The sequence below is a fragment of the Vidua chalybeata genome, chromosome 1 (assembly GCF_026979565.1).
Source record: "Vidua chalybeata isolate OUT-0048 chromosome 1, bVidCha1 merged haplotype, whole genome shotgun sequence".
In the NCBI taxonomy this organism is placed as follows: Eukaryota; Metazoa; Chordata; class Aves; order Passeriformes; family Viduidae; genus Vidua; species Vidua chalybeata.
Window position 1 is genome coordinate 41,406,618 of NC_071530.1, and position 23,060 is coordinate 41,429,677.

The 23,060-nt window shown below is 37.6% G+C and overlaps 1 protein-coding gene across 2 annotated transcripts in view; it reads right to left on the reverse strand.

Annotated features, from left to right (window-relative positions):
- Positions 1–23,060, reverse strand: part of OSBPL10 (oxysterol binding protein like 10) — a 112,397-nt gene that overhangs the window by 29,204 nt on the left and 60,133 nt on the right. For both annotated transcript variants that reach the window (XM_053950058.1, XM_053950069.1), the window contains exons 5-6: positions 20,420–20,630; positions 11,887–12,047 (exon numbers count right to left, since the gene is read on the reverse strand). In XM_053950058.1, the coding sequence (XP_053806033.1) occupies positions 11,887–12,047; positions 20,420–20,630 (372 nt within the window). The remainder of the gene's footprint in view (positions 1–11,886; positions 12,048–20,419; positions 20,631–23,060) is intronic.

Below are 23,060 nucleotides of genomic sequence, written 5' to 3' on the forward strand. Positions count from 1 at the left end.
CTTCTTCCATTGGGCACCACACATTTAATTGCACTTACTGTAGCATGAACCTGGCAGAAAAGCACGCAAGCTTACTGTACCCATCCCTCATTAGCAGTGATCAAATGTAGCTTGTGCAGTAAGTTGTACTTATTAAAGTATTTTATATACAGACTAGCATACTGTCATGCTACTGGTTGTCGTGGGCTGTCCTTGGCTAGGAGCCAGGTGTCCACCAAAAGCATTCTCACTCCCTTTCTCAGCTGTGCAGGAGAGAGAAAATGCAATGGAAGGCTCATGGGTTGAGTTAAGGACAGGAAGAAATCACTCACCCATTACCTCATGGCTAACACAGACTTGACTTGGAGAAATTAGTTCAATTTATTACCAATCAAATAAGAGTAGGGTAATGAGAAAATAAAAACAATTCTTGAACACCATCCTCCCACCATTTCTTCCTAGGTTTAACTTTACTACTTCCTACCAGCTTCCCCTCAGTGGTGCAGAGGGACAGGGAATGGGAGTTGCAGTCAGTACTTCACACCTTGCCTGAGGGGAATTGTGATCCAGACTCTTCCCTTGCTCCAGCACAGACTCTCTCCCAAAGCGGACAGTCATCCACAAACTTCACCAACATGAGTCCTTTCCATGGGCTGCAGTTCTTCACAGACTGTACTTCCGTGGGTGCCTTCCACAGGGTACAGTCCTTCAGGCACAGCCTGCTCCAAGATGGGTCCCCCACAGGGTCACAAATCCTACCAGTAAACCTGCTCCAGCTTGGGCTTCTCTCTGCATAGATCCATAGATCCAGATCCTACAAGGAGTCTACTCCAGCACAAACTTCCACAAGGTGCCTGCTCCAGCCAGCACAAGGTCCTCCATGGCCTGTGGGTAGGTATCTGCTTCACTGTGCTCCTCCATGGGCTGCAGAGGGAGAGCCTGACTCACCATGGTCTGCACCATAGGCTGCAGACAAATGTCTGCTCTGGCAGCTGGACCATTTCATGTCCTTCCCCTCCTTCTTCACTGATCATGGTGTCTGCAGCTGCTTCTCTCACATTCTCACTCCTCTCTCTGCTGCTACTCTGCAGGGTTCCCTTTTCTCTCCCTTTGTAAGCCAGTTATCCCAGAGGCACTACAACCATCGCTGATGGGCTCAGCCTAAGCCAGCAGCAGGTCCATCCCGGAGCCAACTGGCATTGGCTCTGTCAAACACAAAGGAAGCTTCCAGCAGCTTCTCACAGAAACCATCCCTTTGGCCCCCGCTACTATGAAAATCTTGCCACACAAACCCACTATAGGTTTTGAAAGGAAGAATCATTCCCATCTAGAAAACTGAATTTAATAGAAACTAAACCTAAATCTTGAAACAAAACAAAGTCTGAAACATATTCACTACCCACTGTGAGGACTGATTCCTGAAATAATCCTCATCCACTCATTTTTTCTCTAACTTCCAAACGCATTGTCATTTACAGATTATCAAGCCTAATCTTAACTATAAAGCAGTGAAACTTTTTAATATCCAATAAACTCCTGATCTCTTTATATAAAATTTTCTACTCTTGAAGAACAGTTCAAATAATTAAAAAAAAAAAAAAAAGAAAATACTATTCTCAATGTTTACGACTACACAAGCAGAGGAAGGTGAAAAATGGAGCTGGAAAAGTGGTGGTGAAGTCAGGTCATTGAGCTTTGGCCTCCCTCCACTTTACTGTAGTCTTACTTATGCTTTGCTTCTGGTGGCATCTGTGACTGATCACTGCAAAGAATGAGTAGATCAAAGATAAAACCTCAAACACACCAACATCCCATATGCCCACTGTAATGTTGGCAGCTGGATACCAAAGTTATAGTGACTTTCAAAGAGACTTAAGGCTGTCCAGTGTTCAGGTTTGATGTTTTCAAAGCCACGTAATGAGCCCAGAAGCAAAGCAGATCTTAAACAGAGAATTTAGAGAGCAAAACTTATTACCTGTGTACACCTTCATTTCATCCTGAAAAATGTTTCTTAAAGGTAGGAAAAGAGGAAGGTTCAGTTCAACTGCATCTGTTTAAATTTACTCTGAGTATTTCATAGAAACTGACTCTTCTAATGCAGAAAAAGTCTACCATCTCAAGTGGGAACCCACTCCCTTCAAACCCCAAATCACAGACCCACAGTCACACTTCCGGCATTCTGTCATTAGAGCTTAGCTCTAACAATGATGAACCAAAATTAAAGTTAACTTTTAAAATATTGAAGCAAGCAATAGAGGACAAGAATCAAATGAGAAGGATTTTACAATGAAAAAAGTGAATACACTATCACTTACACACAACACCACCATGGCAAGCAAAAATATCACTTTTTTTTTGTCATCTACATACAGAACCAATCAGCAAGACAGTTACTTTCTCCTTCATATAACAAAGGAAAAATGGTATAATAGGCAGATTTTTCTACTTACCTTAAGCTATGTATGCCAAGAAAAATAATCCAGGCCTATCTATCTGAATAGGTAAGTAACTGATGTTTCTGAGTTTGTGTTCTGACAGCGTGGGGTCAAAGCATTTATGTAACTGTGTAACTGGATACATCATACAGCACTAAGAGGTCAAACCAGGTATTATTTGGTAGAAAACTCTTACATCAGGAAAGAATGTCTACAGAGTGCCCAGAAGTTAATTTCTTGCCAAATTTGTTATTTGTGTTTGGTATTTCAGGTCTCCAGAGAAAATAAAATTCTTCAAACGAGGACCATCAATGATTAAAACATCTATGGTTTTGTGTATATGGATAATTTGTATATATTTTGTGGCTTGTTGCTTGGGTTGTTTTTCATTGAATATGCTAAACACACTTGATGTTCAGAAAATCTTTCAGCTAGGGACAAGCGCAAGGATCAAAGTGTTGAATCTGTCTATCACACAAGATTAATTGGATACAACATGCAATAGCAGAGACATCTACTGAACCAAGAAATACCTATCCTTCTTCAGGAGATATCCCATCACTGCAAAGCAAGCAAGCAAAGCAGAAATTAATCTTGACACTAACACAGCAGACAGGCTGACACATAGACAATGCAAGCAAAGAAAACAATCACAAAACCTCTACCTTAGGTGACAAATAGGTCTGCAATCTTTTTCCTTCTCAACAAAAACAATGTGCCAGGCATCTGGAGACAAGTACATTATCCAGATACTACCCACTTAGAGAACTGTACTAATGCCTTTTTGTTAATGTTTTGCAGGAGTATCTCTGGGAACAGAAGTCTTCCCATCATTAAAGAACAAGCTCAGAAAGCTTCCTTTTCCCACACTGCAGATGTGTTTTACTATGACCTCTGATTATATTTAGGGCTGAACATAATGTAACAGTGATGAGGACAGATAATAAGAGATTTCAGAAAAAAAGGACTGGTTTCTAGTTTAAAGAATAGGAACAAATGCATGTAACATGAAACAAAGAACATCTATGTTTGCATTGCAGTATAGCCTGTGCAAGCATTCAGAAAAAATACTCAAAGCTAACTCTGTGATTATGTTTTTAAAAAAAGAATCTACCAGTGACTAAACATACTGTTAAACAGAGTTCCTCATCTAGGTTACCTACAGCACTGTAACCCTATTATGCACCAAATAATGTTTGTTGAACAACTTTCTCCCCACATGTTCGTATTTTCTTTGTAAGACAATTCCTCTTGCAAAAATCTATTTTCATAAACCTAAGGTAGTCAGTTCTGAAAACAGGCTGAAAAGCAGCTAATTCCCAAGCACAGACTCCACAGGGAAAGACTAAGTATCAGTACCAGTCCACACATGCTTGTCAGCACCTTTCATGAAATAAGGGCTACTGAAGTACAGAACTGTTTCATCTGAATCCTGAAATACAAGAAGACTTTGCAGTATTGCATAAATTCAGTAAGAACTGGGAATAAATGTATTTCATCACTGGTATCATCAGAAAGAAATAGTAATATGAGACTATGAAACAAAATGTACAAAGACAAAAGCCCCACGGACTTATCCTAAATTAAATTTAGGACTTATCCTAAATTAAAGCAAAAAAACCTTGAAAGCTGGCATAAATCACAACCATAAGATAGAGAGTATCACATCGTAAACAATTTTAACACAATCCATACCTAATGCAATACAGATACTAGTGAAGAACAATTTCCTCAAACATATTCAGTTTTATTTTGCTAATTCAATTTTTTAGAAGCAAATGACGACAAATAGAGTATCTGACACTATCCAAAGTAAGTGTACAAACTTACAAACCACAGAGTGCAGCAGGACAGATTCCAGCCACTGCCAGCAGCACTTCAGACACTACAAGAGGTCTAAAAGTCTCATGGTTATAACTTTTGGGGAGCTGACAAAAGACTGCACTCAGCTGCAGGTTGGTGCAGGAGAGTAGCATGGGGGGGAAGGCTGGCAGAAAGCTACACTTTAGACACTCCCCTGTATTACAAGGCATCCTCTCTAGAATGAGATCCCTGGGGAGAAACCTGAAGTAGTAGGTTCTTCAGGCGTCATATTCCATGAAGAAGGGGAGGACAAACACCTTCTGGTAGAGGCCCCAGCAGGTAGGTCCCTTTTAGCTGCTCACCAGAGAGTACAGCACATTGAGTATTTGAGCCTTTTCTTATCAAACAACCCTTTGCACCCATTGACAAAATCCCTAGAGAATTGCAAGATTTTGTGCAGAGAGGCTGTGGGCCCCCCACTGTGTGAGGTGTTCAGGATTGGACAAGCTGACCTGATTAGCACTGCTGTCACAGTGTTGAGCTGCAGGATCTCTGGAGGTCCCTTTTAAGCCAGAGTACTCAGTGATTCCATTATGATTCTGCCTGCAATGCCCAGTAACTGAAAAGTTAGGAAGTAACAGAGCTGAAGTCATTTAGCCAGCTGTAATTCTCTTTTATGTCACTTTGTATGCTGGCTAAGCAAATTTACTGCAGAAAAATACTGCCACATTAGTCAATAATACACCACTCACATATGCAAAGAGGGCACAAAAAGATGGACAACTACAAATCTAACCTTTGCAATCATCTGGTCCTGCAATACCAATCTATATGTAAATCCAATTCTCACAGTGCTATTTCTTGTACGCAGTATCACATGTGAGCATATTTGTAAAAGGACGGGAATGGTAAAGACATGTTAATCCAAGCAGTATTAACAGTCTTGCCCCAAGACAACACATTTATTAAACCACCCTGACTCTTCCTGCAATTTCATTGCTCAGCTACCATACACATTCGCATTGTTGATAAACACACAACTCAAAAAAACCAAGCAAAAATCTGTAAGTCTTTCAAAAGAAAACTGAATCATTATAAATCATAGCAGGAGAACATTCAGTGTGTATGTGAAATAAATTAGGCCTAAAAGATTGTCTTCTTTTATATGTCTAACACCTTGAGGCCAGTGGAAATCTCTGCTTGAAAAGCTTCTAAAAATTGTTCTCAGTCTGATTAATCAATCACTTGGTCCATTTCAAAATGAAAACTCTCTATTAATGTAGAAGAGTTCTGCCTTTTTCACCTGCTCCTTCCAATTCCTCCTCTGGGACAAATTTTAGAATTCAATTCTGTTATCACAGCTGGGATGTATTTCCACATTCTGGGCTTTTCAAACAAAGAAACACTACAGTTCATCACCACAAGCTGAAAACCACAGGTTTTTTCCTAGCAAGACCAGACAGAACAGCTGAAGCCAGTCTGGATGATTCACTAAGCAAGATAAAGCAATGCCAACCTGAGACAAACTCTCTCTGTAAGAGAGTTGAGCCCTACTTAGTAAGGTCTAGTTAAGGAACTGACAGTCTTCATGAGATGGGTAAGATTTCTAATGGGCAGTATCCCCAAGCCTACATATATACACATACTAAGAAATAAAACTGATAGCACAAAGCAAATTAACTGGCACATAACAAATTGGCACACAATCCTGAAATAAAATTAACATTGACTTCAGAGTTCCTTTAGCAAGTGGCACAGGTTTTATACTGAATAGAGTATGCAATTGATCCACTTAAAGTTAATTTTTAAACCTTACTGCAAGGGAACCCAAGTTCCTTATACTCCAATTATTAGATTTCACTGACTTTTCACTAGCAATTATGGAATGCCACATGAATCAGAGCCTCATGTTTATTCAAATTAAAAGCAGATTTGAAATAAGGGTTTGGTTTTTTTACACAATGTATTACTCTCAACTATATAGATAGCAGCTGGAACACATGCATTTTGGAGGTGGAAGTGATTCAATAATATGCAGTGGGTTTGGCTGGTGATAAAATTTGTATTAATTATTTGCATAAACAGTTTTACTGGAGGACTGTTTGCTGACACAGTAGCTATTCCAGAAAGCCAGGAAAAAAAAAAAAAAATTGGCTAGATTATCTTAGTCATTGTCAGTGCTGCTGTAGCAGGCTTAGGGTCATTTAATTCGACTTTTAGTCTAATTGTACATTTAATCCTTAAATATACATTCCCTTGATTATCCTTAAATATACCTTCAATTGATTATCTCAGATTTCATTTTTCAGATGGTCTGCATAGTGAATGGATTAACTGGTGCCATCTTTGCCTAGAGATTAATTTAGCTAAATCATTACAGGCCATTCACTGTGCTCTTCAGCCTGAAAAGTACTTAATCATGCAGAGGACAAAAAGCAGAGCACACTGAGAAACCCTGTAATGCCTGTCCTAAACAGTGAAAAGGGATCATCTGTATTACTGCAAACATTACTTTCCCATCCTGATCTGTTTTTCTTCCATTACTGCACTTGTGGCTAGCACTGTATGTTCATAGCTAAGTTCATCTCCCAACATCAATTATACACGTTTCTGTCAAGTACAAAAAGGAATTAGGAAAATCTAGAAACAAATTATACTAGGAAACAATCCACAGACCTAGGCACATCTACTGAGACACAGATAAATAAAGGTAATATTGAATTAGAAATCATTTCTTATCCAGCTGAGTGCCTAAAATTGCATGAGTTTTTTTAAAATTATTTCTTAGCATCTCTAATACATTCTGTAATAGCTCTAATGTCTAAAGTCATGTTAGGATATATACTTACATACAGATAAAAAAACAAATTACAGCTTGAAGGAAACTATCACCTGAAGAAACGGGGGAAAAATACATCCACTTATAAAATTAAACAATTTAGTAACTCTTCCAAATAGACTAGTTCCCTGTTACAGTTGAAAACACCAGGTTTAGATCATCCACGGGACCAAAATATCTTTAATAACCTGGACCTGACTGCCCTTGCAATCACTATCACAATTAAAACCCGCTTTAGCAGTTAGATAATCAGAGCTAAAGGCTCAGTCCTACAGAGCTCTAACTTCAATCCCATTAAAAAGACACTTCCATTTGGAGCATGCGTGCAGCTGCTCGTGCTCACAGGCAAGGGAAAGTTAGGGACAGGAAAGCAGAAAGACAGCACAGATACCAGATCCACAAGATGGGAAGAAGCAGCTGGCATGGCATTTTAAGGCATAAAAATCGCACGATGAGGGCTATATTGCAGATCTAGCTACAGAACAATTTTGAAAATAATTCTTAACAAAACTATTAGGTCCAAAGAAAATTATTCCTTCCCTTTCAGACCCCACAAAAACCCAGCCTGTTACCTATTTGTATTTGGCTGTCAGGGGAAGCATTTGGCCTGCAGTCACTCTTTGTCAGCTCAGAGGAGGAATTCTGACACCCAAAATGACAATTAGTTGAACTGGAATAGTAGTTCACCCATGAAAATGATTCACACCCTTATTCTACTTTGGCACCGAGTTTATTACAACTGAATTTGCTATGAGATTCAAACTAATTAATGTCTGTATTTCTTGAAAATAATTTCAAAATTATTAAACCTTAAATAAGGAAAGCAAGGTCCCATTTATGGCAGACTGGACAGAAACCAAGTTCACATCACAGGTCTGAAGAGTGTACCTCTGGCACATTTCATACCAGATTGGTTCTGTCCTGCTTTACGGAAAAACCCTAAAAATTCCTTGAAATTATAACACAACTTACGCCAAAAAGTCCAAAGTGGTTCACTAGGGAATGCACAGGAGCATTTTACATCAACTATCATTAGATTGAGGATAGTTCTGTGCAGCCAAGCCCTTATCCCTTCCATCTGATGTTTCAGGTGGACAGGAGAAAAAAAAAGCTAACTAAAATTTAGAGACTTATAAAACATTAAAAACAATATGGCAAATAAGAGACAAAATTGCTTGATTTGGGAATTCAATCTCAGAGGTTATTTCAGTAAAGATAATAGGCTTTAACTTCATGCTGTTCTGTATCACAACTCTAAAAGAATAATAGGCAAGGAACATACAAGGAAATAATCTGTCACAAAATCTTGTATTTTCTGAACTAGTTTAAGCAGTATCTCAAAGGATACCCCTGCATTTGGAAGCAGGAAACTAAATAAACTAAAGCAAGTAAACACCAACATACTATCTAAAGAGGATAATCTTTAGCTTCTACCTTATTTCACCAGAGAAGAAACTGCATTCCTGAAACCCTGACAGTACAACAGACCAGAAAGAAAAGTTTTGCTTTAGTTACCTATGGCATCAAAACTCAGCTCCAGAACTTTCTACATCCCTCAAGAATGCTTAAGTATTCAAAGTAAATTGCATTAGATGAACCTTGTTATTCCAGAGAACTGTAAAGATCCACAAACTTCTTCATAAACATATAAAAACCTGTCACTGGTATTTTAATGATGCCACTTGATGCACAGCTGCAAAGTCTCTGAATGTTGTGCTGAGAATTAGCACAGTTATCACTAAACACATTCAGCCACTCGGTCATGCTGCCAGGAAACTGCTGCCACTGGCAGGCAGCTGGATGGGAGAGATTCCTCAGCAGTCACCCACAACCCCTCCACCCCAACACAACATCTCTCTTCTCTTCTTAAAATCACTGCTGATCCATATTCCTAAAATTACCTTTGCCTTATAAATAACACTCCATAATATAAGAAGCTGAGACTGCTGCTCCTTAAGGTTAGCCATTTAATGGCATTTTCAATTTGAGACTAGAGGTCAATTCACAATTTGTTTGGTTGGTCCATCTACTATATTACATTAAGAGTTAGTCAAAAAGCTCTTTCCCATTCCTTTGGGGTATAGCTTCTGATTAAGAGATAGAGGTTACACCATGAAATTACAGATTTTTTTTAAAGTGAAAATCTAGACCAGTCAAAGAAGAGAGTGGAATTAATTTTGAAAGCACTGATACAGGAACTAGCACTCTCATCTCATAACTTCTGTGCAAGCAAGGCTTATTTCTTCTGGCAGGTATATTTGGAAAGTTGAGCCCCATTAATACCCCAGCAGCTTCTTCAAGAAACCAAGATTATCTTGTGCCTAGTTGGGTTTTCTCAAAAAGAAAATCATTAAGAAAAATAAGCTTCATTTGAATGACACTTGTGGATTCCTCTTTTCTTCTAAAAGAAGCGATCAAATAAATAAATAAATAAATAAATAAATAAAAAACAGGGCACTCAGTGTCAACAAAATGCCAACTAATGACATCTAGAAGCATTTTCTCATTCTCTGCTAATGTTACCACTGGTACTAACAACAAAGTATCTGGACTACAAACAAGTGATGATTTTCATTTGCTTTTATATATTATTATACATGCTAAGTAATTAGCACAGTCAGTGCTTTTATACCTTTGAAAATAAAGTGCCTATTCAATGCCAGATCTAGGCCCTTGCCTTGGACACACAAGGCCACAGTATATTTTAAAATATTGTTTCATTGTGCACAGAGAACTGTTAAATTGTGTCAAATCAAACATATTTGATAACTTTGGGCACATCAGACATCATCTCCTGGGTGACTACCTGGCTCAGATAACATTCTTACCAGGGTAACTGCTAAGTTTCTCAGAAAAAAATTCATCAAAATGATCAAAACTGAAAAGTGTATCAGCTACATTTTAAAAAAACTTCCAATTCGGAGCCAAGAGTATCAATCTCAGCACCACACACACAGACACATGTAAGAGAAGAAGATGCAGGCTTGTGAAGAACTTCTAGGAATGAATCCTGGTTTAAGCCACTTCTCGAGGCAAAACTAAATTTCTGCTAATTAAACTGTACTACTACATAACAAAAATTGCATGCATGATTCCAGCTGCTTCTTGTTGCTCCACCAATCCACAAACTTCTACTTATTGTTTCTACCATCTTGAGCTGACCTTTTTGTAACTTAAAAAATCTTATTTTTGTTCTGCCCCCATCTCTTTTTCTTCTTTTTTAATGGCTAATGCCTCAGGGCCTCCAAATGCAGGTTGCTGACTTCAGGAAGACTGCCCACAAAGCACTGAGGATTCTGTACTAGAAACAGTGCTACACTTCCATGTTTCTATTCCCCCCCTCAAGGGTACTCCCTTCCCAATAAATCATGAGTTCCAGAAGCAAAGGAGTACCTCAAGCCATGCACACAACTCAGTGCCTTTCATCAGCAAATGAACAGGAAGGGATTGGATCCATTTAAAAAATTGTCATTTAAAACATGTCATAAATGTCTCAACTCAACTGCAAAATGATACCTTAATGTGAGTAAAATCAGCTGCTGCTCTTTATGTTCTTGCTGCAAAGTTCATCCTTCCACATCCCATTTGGCTTTAGTGGATGATCAAGAATAAAAAAGAATACCAAGAAAAACAAAAAAAAATCCTAATGAAACTTCAATGGTTCAATAAGTAGTAACTCCCAAAACAATACTCTTAAACAGAGTATAACTCTTGTCTTAAAAACACACTGTAAGAAATACACTTGGCTTATCTGAAAAAAGAAAAAAACACAGCTTCCTAATAGAAACTAATTACAGATAATTTAAACATTTTGATAAATGGACACTAGTAGTAACAGAATTCAGAATTCTTTTCTAAGGACAGAGGACCAAAGGAACATGTTTAAAAAAATGGTTTATCTGTGAATTATTTTGAACTACATTCAATTCAACATACTACAAAGAACTGGAAAAACAGCTTTATTGATGTATCCAGCCATTACATATTTTGTTAAAATGCAATTTAATCTAAGCCATTCCAATTGCCCACAGCATTCACTAGTTTCTTCAGTTCTTTCAAAATCTTTGTTCCAGTTCTCCAGGTCTTATGTGCTCCAGGTGCCCTATAATCTCTAGGGTCTCGGAGTGAAGTGTTTTCCTTGTGGGTAGGACAGGTTACTGAAGCAGGCAGCAGAAGCTGGCGAAGTTTGTCATGATGAGAGATTTTCAGTGCATGGGATGTCTGATACGCAGCTGTGAGTCTCCTCAAGGAGTGGATGCTTCAGAATTTCCCTTTACCAAGCAAATGCCACAAAAGTACAAATCAGCTGGTTGATGCAGGATGATGTGGACAAGTTCTGCCCATAATCACTTAACAGGAAAAGGCACCAGGAAATAACATCATTTTTCAAATCAAAGAACAGTCAGCTATACTCTAGAGATGCCCAAGAGGAAACAGCAACACGGAAGAGCAAGTAGCAAGCAAGTACTGCCTCCTGTCTATCTCAAACCAGAATGAAAAACAAATAAATAGCTTTTATTTGCATCAGAGTATAGAAATGTGTACTGACAATCTGTTGATTGCTTTTAAGATTAGGAAAGAAATTGTACACTTGCCTAAGTTTGCTGACCCAAGCACCTCAGAGAAGTAAAAGCACAGAACAATATCATCAACATATTTTCAAGTTTTTAGAGTGCACTTTCGCATGAAATTCATTATTTTCACAAGTAACTTCAAACAAAGAGTACACTATCAAGACAAAATACAATAATTCATCAATGAAAGTATCCACCATCACACATGGTCTGCATCTAACCAACAGAGGTCTCTACAGACACCAAGCACGCTTACCTCAGTGTTTGGCTGTAGTGCCTGTGCATCCTGGGCTGCAGATGGTACTATGGTACTTGCCCATGTGATGTTGGCACTAGCAGATGATAAGGAGCTGAGGGCACCATTTTTCAGTTCCTCAGTGGAGTGTGACTTGGGCCCAGGCCATCCCAGGATACCATCTGAAGAAGAAAATAGGTATCAGCTTACAAGAGAAAGATTACAGATTTCCTCCATTTCCCTCACCGTTCTATTGATCTAAATGAATTGTATCTCTTCTCTGCTTCCATGCAAAGCTTTACTTTGATCTTGTACTTTCTGAACCAGCTTATGCAGTATCTCAAATTATATCCCTGCCTTTGGAAGCACAAAAAAACCTAAATAACCAAAGTAAGCATCTTATAGGCAAACTTATCTGTGATTTTTTTTTAAGTCCACCAGACTGCATAATTCTATCTGGCATACCTTGAGAAATTAAGCAAGAATTCTCTACCCACTATTTTCATAGCTATGAAGTTATCAAAGTAAACCCCCCATTTCTTCTGCCTGAAATCAAAGTTTTAAGCCTAGCAGCTGTATTTTATTTCTGCCTGTACTACTAAAAGTTTTTTCTAAAATGCTTTACTGGTACCAAGACCACAGTTTAAAAGAGGTCTCATTAGAAAGATACACATTAAATATGAATCAAACGAAACTTGGCATCAGACCAACCCTTATTTCTGGGGGCACTTGATTTCCTGGATGGGTCTGTATTTAAGGATGCCATGACAGAAAGTATGATCAGCTAAGGCAAGTGCACAGCTCTTCCTCCCTAAGTGCTCTAAAACATAGTCTCAACAGTCAAGTCAGTGGCCCTCAGCACAGGACTTAAAATTTCAGCTATTAATTACACACTGCTATGGAACATAGAGATATGGATAAGAAAATCACAGTTCTTCACTCATTACCATAATTTATATATGAATATACAATTAGTGCCACAGGGAGGATCTCTTCTCACCACTGACAAATTTTTTAAGATTATGCAGAGCAACACAAAGTACATTAAAGAACATGCAATTTCTCCTCTCCATATCACCAGGGTTATCAGAGATTGCCTCCTAAATGAAGTAAATGGTTAGATCTGGAGAGGCTATGCTGCATAGTGTTACAGTAGCACTTCCATTATTAAAAAATGGGCCACAAATCCCACAGCTGACTGAACTCTTACCAAATGCTAGAGACAAAACAGTTAGAGAACATTCCTCTCATCTAAAATGCCACTAAGTTATGAAGACATGGCAGGAGTTCAGAGCTACTTTGCTTAGGGTGCTTTTGTGGCACCATCTTTTGCTGAAGAAATTGTGAGGAAAGCATAAACAAATAGTTAAAAAAATATTTTCAAAGATCTGGGTAACCAACAGGGGAAAAAAAAAGTCCAGCTTTTTTTCTTCTTTAAAATGTGTATTTCATACAATTACACAAAATTCCTCATGCCAAAGGAAGACCATTTCTGTAGCTCTGATGTCAAATTATTTCTCACTCCTCATTATTTTGCAATAACAGATCTCGATCTACTTTTCTGTTTCTTTCTGTCAAAGAAGCTGAATAATGGATTACTGTTGCTATTTTCCTATTACAGAGACACTAAAAAAAAAATTGAACTGACTTCTCTTTATGCCAATCTTTAAAAATATGTCATCCCATCATTTCCTTGGGCTATCCATTTTCCCTCTGCACAAACAATCTATTTGGCATTCACAATAAACAGCCATTTTTGACTTTTTTTTTTTAATCTAGTTTATGTAAATAAGCACAATAAAAAGCTCCCACATGAAGAAGTATCTCACTTCAGGGGAAATTTTGAAGTGTGAACATTTACTTCAACCTCACAAACATATTTTTAAAAGCACTATACTAGTTTTCCTCTTCAGTGCAAACACATTGTAAAAAGACCTTTGTATTTCTCTACACATTTTAAAGTCTCTAAGAGAAATAGAAAGTGTTAGAACTAGGCAAGCATGTTTTCTCTCCTGTACCAAGGGCAATGCTACCCTCACAAAACAAGTCTTGTCAGCCTAATCAAATTTTAAACAGATCTTAAAAATACATTATGACCTAGCCAACACCAAGAGGATGCCAAGAGTTATGGTCCAAATTCTATTAAAGCACATTCATTTCCTCAACACTTCTGCCTATGAGAAAAATTGTTTTGTTAAACTGTGCATCTGGAATTTGACTACTTTGTGGAAGAGAAATATGCAGGGAAAGATATTAAGTCACACAGCACAGAAATCTAAACAAATAAAGAGTATCTCTCCGAACAAATTGAAAAAAAATTCCTGCCTGGTTTCAAAGTGCCATCAGGAAACCTGTGATGATCTTTAATCTACAAATCTTACTCTGAGATGTCAGCATTCTCAGATCATCCCAAGGGACATGCCATATATCTAATACAGCAGCTCACATTTCAGACAAAAGCAATCTCTGGTAAGAGAACTCATCAGAAATTTTCTTTAAGTCAACTAAGACTAGAAGACAAGCTCTATGTAGAAAGGCCATAACAATATGGCTCCTACTTTACTCATACTATCAGTTTTCCAAAAGTTTTCAGGACAGTTTTTCAGGGTTTTCTTCAGTTTTTCAGTACACCCAAAATGTTCTCATCTGCCCTAGTACAAATTACTCTTACCACAAAATAGTCCAGATATAGCTGCTGTCTGTACCATACCTAATCCAGTTGTTTTACTGGAATTTACTCTCCACAGACTGAGCTGTAAATCATTTGATCCACTGTAATGGAGTTGCCATCTTTGTCCTTTATGGGACTCAAAAATTTCTATCACTAGTTCAACCCCTGTTCTTATAAAGACTTTAAAAATAAATCTACAAAAATTAAACATAATAGGATAAAGTTTATCTTCTGAGTTGGATAAGAATAGGAAAAAACTGTTGTCATTGATTTGGGTTTTCTTAAGCCAGATTTTTTTCTCTATTCTCAGTCATAGCCAACGACAGCTGACAGAAAGGTAAATTCTAATCTATTTTGATACATTTCAGAACTCTAAAGGAATTCTCCAGAAAGGCAGTCACAAATTATATAAAAGTATTCTCAGCTACATAGCTACTTTACTATTTGCTTTAAGACTACACAAAGCACTACACTAATTAAAACAAAACATATCTTTTTCTGCAGTAAACGATGCAAAAATTAGAAAGGACATACCAAATACACAACTAGTAAAATCAGCCAGATCTCTTCTACCTGCACCTTGTCACTTCTGTAGTTCTAGGAGTGAAAACCCAAGTCTGATTCCTCTGAAACTTCAGAGCATATGTATATACAAAACAAGAGTTCTTATAGAGCATACCCAAAAATTAGTTTCCTTCCCACTCCCCCTCAACAGCAGCTTCCACTGTGATGAACAGATAAGTACACCAAGGCACATGAGAACACTTGTACCTAAGCAAAGCACAGCATCCAGACACAACCTATTTATCCTTGCCCTATAGCAATGCTACAGTTCACAAACACCTATTTTAGAGGGCACAATAGGTTTTATCACATAAATGCCCTCAGGAGAAACATCTTTCCCTTCTACAAGTGCACACTGCAGGAGTGGGGGGAGTTCTCTCCAAACAGAAGGTTTACAGGAGATTTTTCAGTTAAGCAATGTTGATAAATTTTCTTTTGTTGGTTTCAATTTTCCAGATACGTGATGTACCTTCAAACTCACTTTTGCATGATAATTGATGCATGAAATATACTTAACACTTGTCTCAATTCCATAACAAAAACCTTTCTAATTTTAAATCCTCTGGTCTTGCCTGGGAGACTACAAAAAAAGCCCTACATTTTCTCCCCGGCACAATTGTAAATAAACACCTATTGATAACACTTTCCTGACATATTTTAAATATACCCTAAACAAAAATCCCCTAACAGTGCAGTGTTAGGCCTTGAGGAGAAACCAGTATTAGACTGGATTCCTTCCCCTGCCAGGGATGGATGCGACAGCTTGGCCTCTCTGCTGAATCCCTACAGCACACTGAACCAGCGACAGCAAATGGCAGCTGCATCTCTGCTTTTCACATGAGATTGTACCTGCTAATGTTGTGTGAGGACTGGAAAATAATGTTATCTTCCAGTGAAAGAAGAACATGTAAGGAATAATGTATTAGCCTTTAGACAGAACAGCAAACTGTTCTGCTTATTCTTGACAGAAGCAAGGCTGAGGATGGTGCAATTAAGGGAGAACTGACTGACCAAGGCAACTTTAGTAAAGTACCCCGGTAACAAAGAATTTGTCCTCCCGTTTTCTTTCCTCACTCTTCCCTCTCCACATGCATTTAAGCACAAACAAGGATTTACTTGTTTACTCATTTTTCTCTCTTGTCATCAGCTGCAAGAGAATTCCTAAAGGTCATTTGTCAACAAATTGAAAACATCTAGATTTTGTCCTTGCTATCCATTTATTTTCTCCAAAAAGGAAGCAATAGAGAAGAAAAAGCTCAAGTATATGCTGTGCCCAACTCCAGAATCATCTCCAATCCATTTGTTTCCAAGGGACCCAAAATCAGCAGTGTTTGCATATGAAAGTGAACTGCAGAAAATCCATACTAAGTATGAGTTTGGTTTTTGTTTTTAAAAAATCTTAAGAAAAATGGAACATTCTACAGTTTGGAAAAGCAGGCAAGGGAGAGAAATTAAAATATAGGAGGGAATTCCTATTGGGAAGATGCTTTATTCAGTAAATGAATGGCCAAAGTGAAATGCAGATTAAAAGAACGGATTGATCTGTGCAGGCTGCTACTACAGGAGAAGATTTTGCCTGCCAAAACACCAGAATAAAAAAAACCCACAGACCTAAAACACAACATACGCTGGTAGAGCTACATTAAAACAAACATTCAAGTTTGCTCTGTTCACAGTCTGGGAGGGAAGAATGTTAACAATTGCAGTCAACAGGCTCTGGAGATACTCTTCTGCCAAAGGCTGTATACAGAGCTGGAAAAAAATAACACTAGAACTTCTAAAGTTAAAAATTAAGACAAAAGTTTTTTCTCCACATTTTTATTTTCAAAGGTACCTGCTCCTTGTCTGCATGCCAAGTAAACTCAAGCCTGTCAGAAAGCAATTTTGATGTATCTAAGTGGTGACATTCCGAGCCAAAAAGAAATGCCTTGACATTTTCTACCATTCGACAAAAAAAAAAAAAAAAACATAATTCCCAAACACAAAGAAGCTTGTAGAGATGTAATCTCTCATCTTCAACTCACACTATATGTAACCAACACTTTCAGCTAATAATACCCTTCTCTGGCGTATTTTTCAATGAAAGAAAAAAAAAATTAGCCGGTGATCAATACAGATACCTTTAATAATGACACCTAGAAATTATTTTTGACATTATTTTTACTCAAAAGTAGAAACACAGACAGGATTTTGCTTCACTGACTGTTCTTGTTCATGTACTTCCAAAACAGACAATCACAAAAACCCTTCCATGCCGTTTCACAGTAGAAATAAAAAAAAAAAAATATTGACTAGCCTTCAAGACAAGATTGAAGACTTCAGTTTAATCTTCATGTCTGCTTGTAGGCTTGAGGTCTAAGACTGACAATTTGTGAGAAACATGAAATGGAAAAATCATGTCATCCTTAAACTATTCCATCAGAAAGGATGCCATAAAAATATTTTAAGTAATGACCTACATAATTGTAGATTCTGGACAAGATTCCACTAAAGTGAATGCTGATTTCTTTCTACTCTAATTACTGGGAAATAAAGCAACAAAAATATTTACATCAAAAGAAAGAAGACACTTTTTTTTCTTGTCTAAAATAATAAATGTCAGTAAGTCTGTTTAAAATAGTGACTATTTAATTACAATTTTCATGAGAGCATTCCATAAGTACTAGGTCAGAAACTCTCAGCCACTTTTAAGTCTTTGCTTTAGAGGCAGTAAGACTGCAAGGTCTCCAGGGAAGTCATCAAAACTTGCACAATCAAGTATAAAGACCCCAAGGACACAAGGAAAGGTGGAGAGAAAGCAGATTAAGTAGATATATATCTACTTTTAAGGCAGTTCTCTCTCTTTATGGCATAATAGTGAAAGCTTTGGATGCTGAAGGAAAGCAAACTCTCGGGTTGGTTCAAGTCACCCAAGCCATATTTCTCACACTCCACACAAGGAAGACTGTTACCTGCCTGGACTGGATTGCTTTCATGAACTGTAGGCTAGAAGCAAGGAAATAAATTCTCATATTCCTATCTTCTATGCATTCTGCCCCACAATGCCCACTAGCATCTTTACACCACACAGCAGGTAATGACACAGCACTGGGATGGAAGCATTCAGCAATAAATTGCACAGGACTGTAATTTCTCACAAGCAAGGTGTTTGAGAATTCCTACCACAGGAGCACATGGTTTTTAAACTAACAAGAGTCAGTGACAATAAAGGTCATCTTCTGTTGTACCTGCTGGGTATAAAAGTTAAAAAAATCACCTGGAGGACACCATCAAAATGAACTAGATCATCTCTCAGAATTAGTTTGCTAGGGGATAACTTAAAGGCTTTAGTCTTAATAGGTATGAGCTTATGCAGCTTTGATGACTCTGAAACTCTACCGACTCAGCAGAAACATTAAGTCTATCAAAGTATGCCTGGAAAAGATTAAGTGAGCAGGAGAATCAGTAATCAAGACTTGTAGGCCAGGTTCTTTCAGGCAACTGTGTTGCATAATAAGGCCTAGGGGAAAAAAAAAAAAACATTTCAGTCAGGAAGAAGAGACTAAATATTTCAGCAGCTTTTAGTTCCCTTCTTAGTGTTTAGTAGTTTTTTTTTTTTTTTAATTCCATACCAAAGAATAAGCCCACATACACACTGAAGAATTAACTGCTTGGATTCAAGTTCTCACAGTTATACCAAAGATGCTGGTGTGAATCAGTGCTACAAAATTTTGATTCCTGAAATGATTCTCGTGCAAGTTTACAGTCTTAGGAAGAACAAATAAAAACACTTATTAGATTTTAGATTTCATAGTCATGACTTTCCTTTACAAAAAAACCAACAGGGATTCCTTTTAAGCAATTACTTATGTTTTGCTTGCTTTTCTCTCTTCCTGTCCATAGATCCTCAAAAACCATTATCAAGTCAAAATAAAGACTGATTTAACAGAGGATTATGTGGACACAGAGTCAAGGATATGTACACCTCAAGTCATCTATCTCTTGACAGTTCACTTAAATCACATCAAGATAAAAAGTAACCTTTGGGGACCTTGAAACTAGAAAGTAACTTTTCTTCAAAGGATGCTTTTCATCTCTGTTTCAAACCATTCTTTTCTGAAATAAAGTTATATCAAATAATTTAATTTCATGCACTTTATCATTACTACTTAGGTAAGTGCAAGGGAGGTTTGCATTTTCTACAAGAAAATAGCAATTTTTAAAAAATTATATTCCTTTATGAAACTCATCAAAATTTGGATATGGGAAAGTCAGCACATACCATAGGACAGGTGTCAAAAGGTTTAATATTGTTTTTTCCACTTTCACATCATTCCACTTTCACATCATTCTCCTGCTTCCTAAGTAACCCTCTCACATTTCTATTCTCCTCACAATGGGAATGCTTCAGAGGCTGTCCCACTGTGCTATCTCAGCAGCCTTGAGAGTATGTTCTGCCCTGTAGTGAACCTACTGCAAGTAAGGGCAGTGGGAGTGAGGGGGATTGTTTTGGAAGCACCCAAAGAAAACACAAAAAGCCACCCTGTATCCAGAGTTCTGTTGCTGCTGCTTCTCTTACATCAACACTTGCTCTTCTTCTTAAGACTTAGCAGTGCAGTTTATGCATGGGGAAACACTAACCACCCTTCCAGAAAGCTCAAGGTCCAACTTCCAATATTATGGACAGATCCAGAACTGGGTGAATTGGAAAAACTGATGTACATGGGGACTGAGAGGCTCATGCCTGCAGAGCTTACTGTATTATCTCACTGACATTTTAGGCACATAAAACTTGCCACGTGTTTTTTGGTTTTTTTTTTTTAAAGCATGGAGAATTCTTTCCACACTCAAAGAAAACCAGAGACCAAAATAAATCCACCTCAGCAGCATCTTTCCATGCAGAAAATTAGAAACACTATTTTCACTGTAGCACTGCATAGCATTATTTTTATCAAACAAATCTGTATTGAGATTGAAATCTATTAAAAAAAAAAAGGGGAGGGGGAGCAAACCAAAACAGCCAAGCTGGTTCCACACTGCTACTAAGCATGTAGGTTTATATATACCTCTTCCCTATGCCACATATTTTTTTGTGTAGCTGTCTTCAGGACCAATTTCTCTGAGAAAACTCAGGACCACCTCTTTTTCTCCTCTCTTCTGACTGCAATACATTTTGCATCTTTTTTTTTTTAGGTAAAGAACTACAGTGGTTGAGGCTGCAGAAGCTCACAAGCAGCTCATCCCAACTTGCCTCTCTGAGAATGGTTAATTTTGCCTGTTTCATATCATAATAAAACACCCCAAGGCACATGAAACAATACCAAGGGAGCTTGTGCTCACCTGATGACAGTGTCCTGTTATGCTGGTGGCCCACTTGATGCATGCTTTGCTGTAGTAGACTCAGGCATTCTCCAAGGCAGCTCAGGGTGGCAGCAGAGGTAGCTTTTAAAAGTAGCAAGTCCTGATCCAAGGCAGTAAGAGGTCCAGAATTTGGGAGAGATTCAATGGCTTGTACAAGATTCTTCTGTTGTCCTTCAGCTTGGCTCATGATCTGTAAAGGTCCAGAAACATCTGCTGTCATAGGAAATATCACTATGTAGCTGTTAAATTCTTATGGATTGAAATAGTGACTAAATGTGAAGAACTACCACAAATGGATGTTAATGTTCTGATCCAAGCATACCATATACTCACCTAAAAAAAACGAAGGGCTTGAGACTACCAAAGGCCTGTAAAAATGTCAAGACTATGTTAGAGAAAATAGTCTCTTAAAATAGTATGTTCACAGTAGGTTTAATAGTGACTCATACTTGCTGAAAGTCTTTGTAAGGAAAAGTATAAAAATTCTAGTTCCTTCTTCATTATTAATTTAGGCTTAGATTTTCTTGCTTTTGTATGTTATCTGAGACACCCAAGGAAGTTACTTTGTGTAGGAAAGGAGGAGGGACAGTGTATCTCATCAGAGCTTAAGAACAGGCATTAACCATTTCTCAAACACCACTAAGGACCTGGTTTTACAAAATGCAGTAATTTTTAACTTTACAGACATTAGCATAGAAAGCAACTTAGAGTACTTCTTTCATACCAAATATGAATATCAGCTGTCAGGCAGAAAGTTAATCTCTTTTTAGGTATGGACCACCCAGATGGAGATGAAAAGGGCGCTTGTACAGGAGGTAAAAACAGTATTTGAGCAGGCTGCTTTTTAAGCAAATTGGCAAGCTTTCAAAATCCTAAAGCCAAAAGAAAAAGGAGATGCTCAAAATTTCTCTCTACGTTTTTGCAGCCTCTAGGAAATCATATATTAGTATGACAAGCCTCTTACACTTACCTTGCAAAAAACTTGCTGCAAAAATTTACAGGTCTACACTTCGGATATGCAAAGTTTTCAGAAAAATGTATCTGAAGACATGATAATAAACAAGTATCCAAGCTCCATTTGTCCACACTACTGTACTGTAAAAATGTATTATAAACTTCATTACTTTTTTATTATCATTATAATATTTTCAAGTATTGTGTGTATTCTATGCTACTGTAAATTGACTGATTAAAAATATGTTTTGAGTGCAGTGAAAAGCAAGAAAGGAAACTGAATTCAGAGATGCAAATAACCACTCTTGCAAAAAAGACTAATATTACACAAGAAGATGTTGTTGCAGTTCGTAAATTTAGCCAAATGCCTTGCTGATGGTTAACATGACATTTTAATAATCAACATTTAAAACAGAGGCCAAAAATTCAGTAAAAGCCACAGACAATTTTAATTCCCTTTGGCAGAAATCAAGACCTGTCCGAAGGTGACACAGACCCTCCCAGTATGTAGCTTTAGGGAACCACAGAATCAATCCCAGGCAATGCAAGTATTCCTCCTTCATGGAAAGAGCACAAGGAGGCAAACACAAGGAACAGCCAGGAGAAAAAAGATGACCATCTCCCTGGAAGACTAAACCATATAATTGTATGGAAAACTGCTTCTCTCCTTTTCCCATCCTGCATAAGAGTGTGAAATTGAAAACCTGACTTTCTCATACTTCACAGTGACAGAAATCTTCTATTTTCACTTCAAAGTGACTAGTTTTCCTAGTTTTTTTCCTCTTCTTTTTTGGCGGGGGGAACAGCTTACAAATGCAATATTTGCTTCAATAAAAAATAAAATAAAAGAATAAAACCAAAAGCAAAACTTTGAAAGATTCAAACATTTTAATCTTCCCCTCCCCCTTAATAAAGGACTATATTCTTTCACAGATAAGACAGGAGCATAAGATAAATTGATGAGGGAGTTTAGAAAACATTTGGAAAATTAACTGAATGTTTGCAACTATCACCGAGCCCAAAACTTTACAGGCTTTTGTCAGCTGTATTCCTCGATTATGAGAGATTTCAATAAAATCAAAGATTTATTCTACCTTTATCCAAAACAAGGTGTTGGTCCAAGTCTTACTGTTTTCTAGCTGATCTAAGGTAGCTTTAAAAGAGCCTTTTGATTCATTTTTTCCTTGCTACCTAGTTTCATGTTATAGTTGTGATACCAGCAGCTGGTCTACAGACCTGACACAGCAGAAGACATCTGGAACTGCAACTTCTGTGTAGGATTCAAATTATCAGAACTTTTTGAACATTTACTGCTCAAACACTGATCAAAACCACTGTTTTAGGTGCTGAATGCCAAGAAAAAGATGAAGAACCTCCTCTATTCTAAGTGACAGATCAACTCAATGGCAAAAAGTATAAGGAAATTACATATATTATTGAAATAACTGAACTTTTTTTATATGTTTGCTAATTTTTTAAAGACCTTGACAAAAGATCTCAGAAGAGGTGAAGTGTAGTTGCTCTACTGAGAGTAAATCAAGGAGGAGCTAGCACAAAACACCAAACCATAAGAGATGAAACTCATTAAACACATTAATCCTTAAAAGCCACTAAGTCATGCAGTTATAGCATCATCCTCTGTCTTACTAGTGGGTCTGTTTTTTGC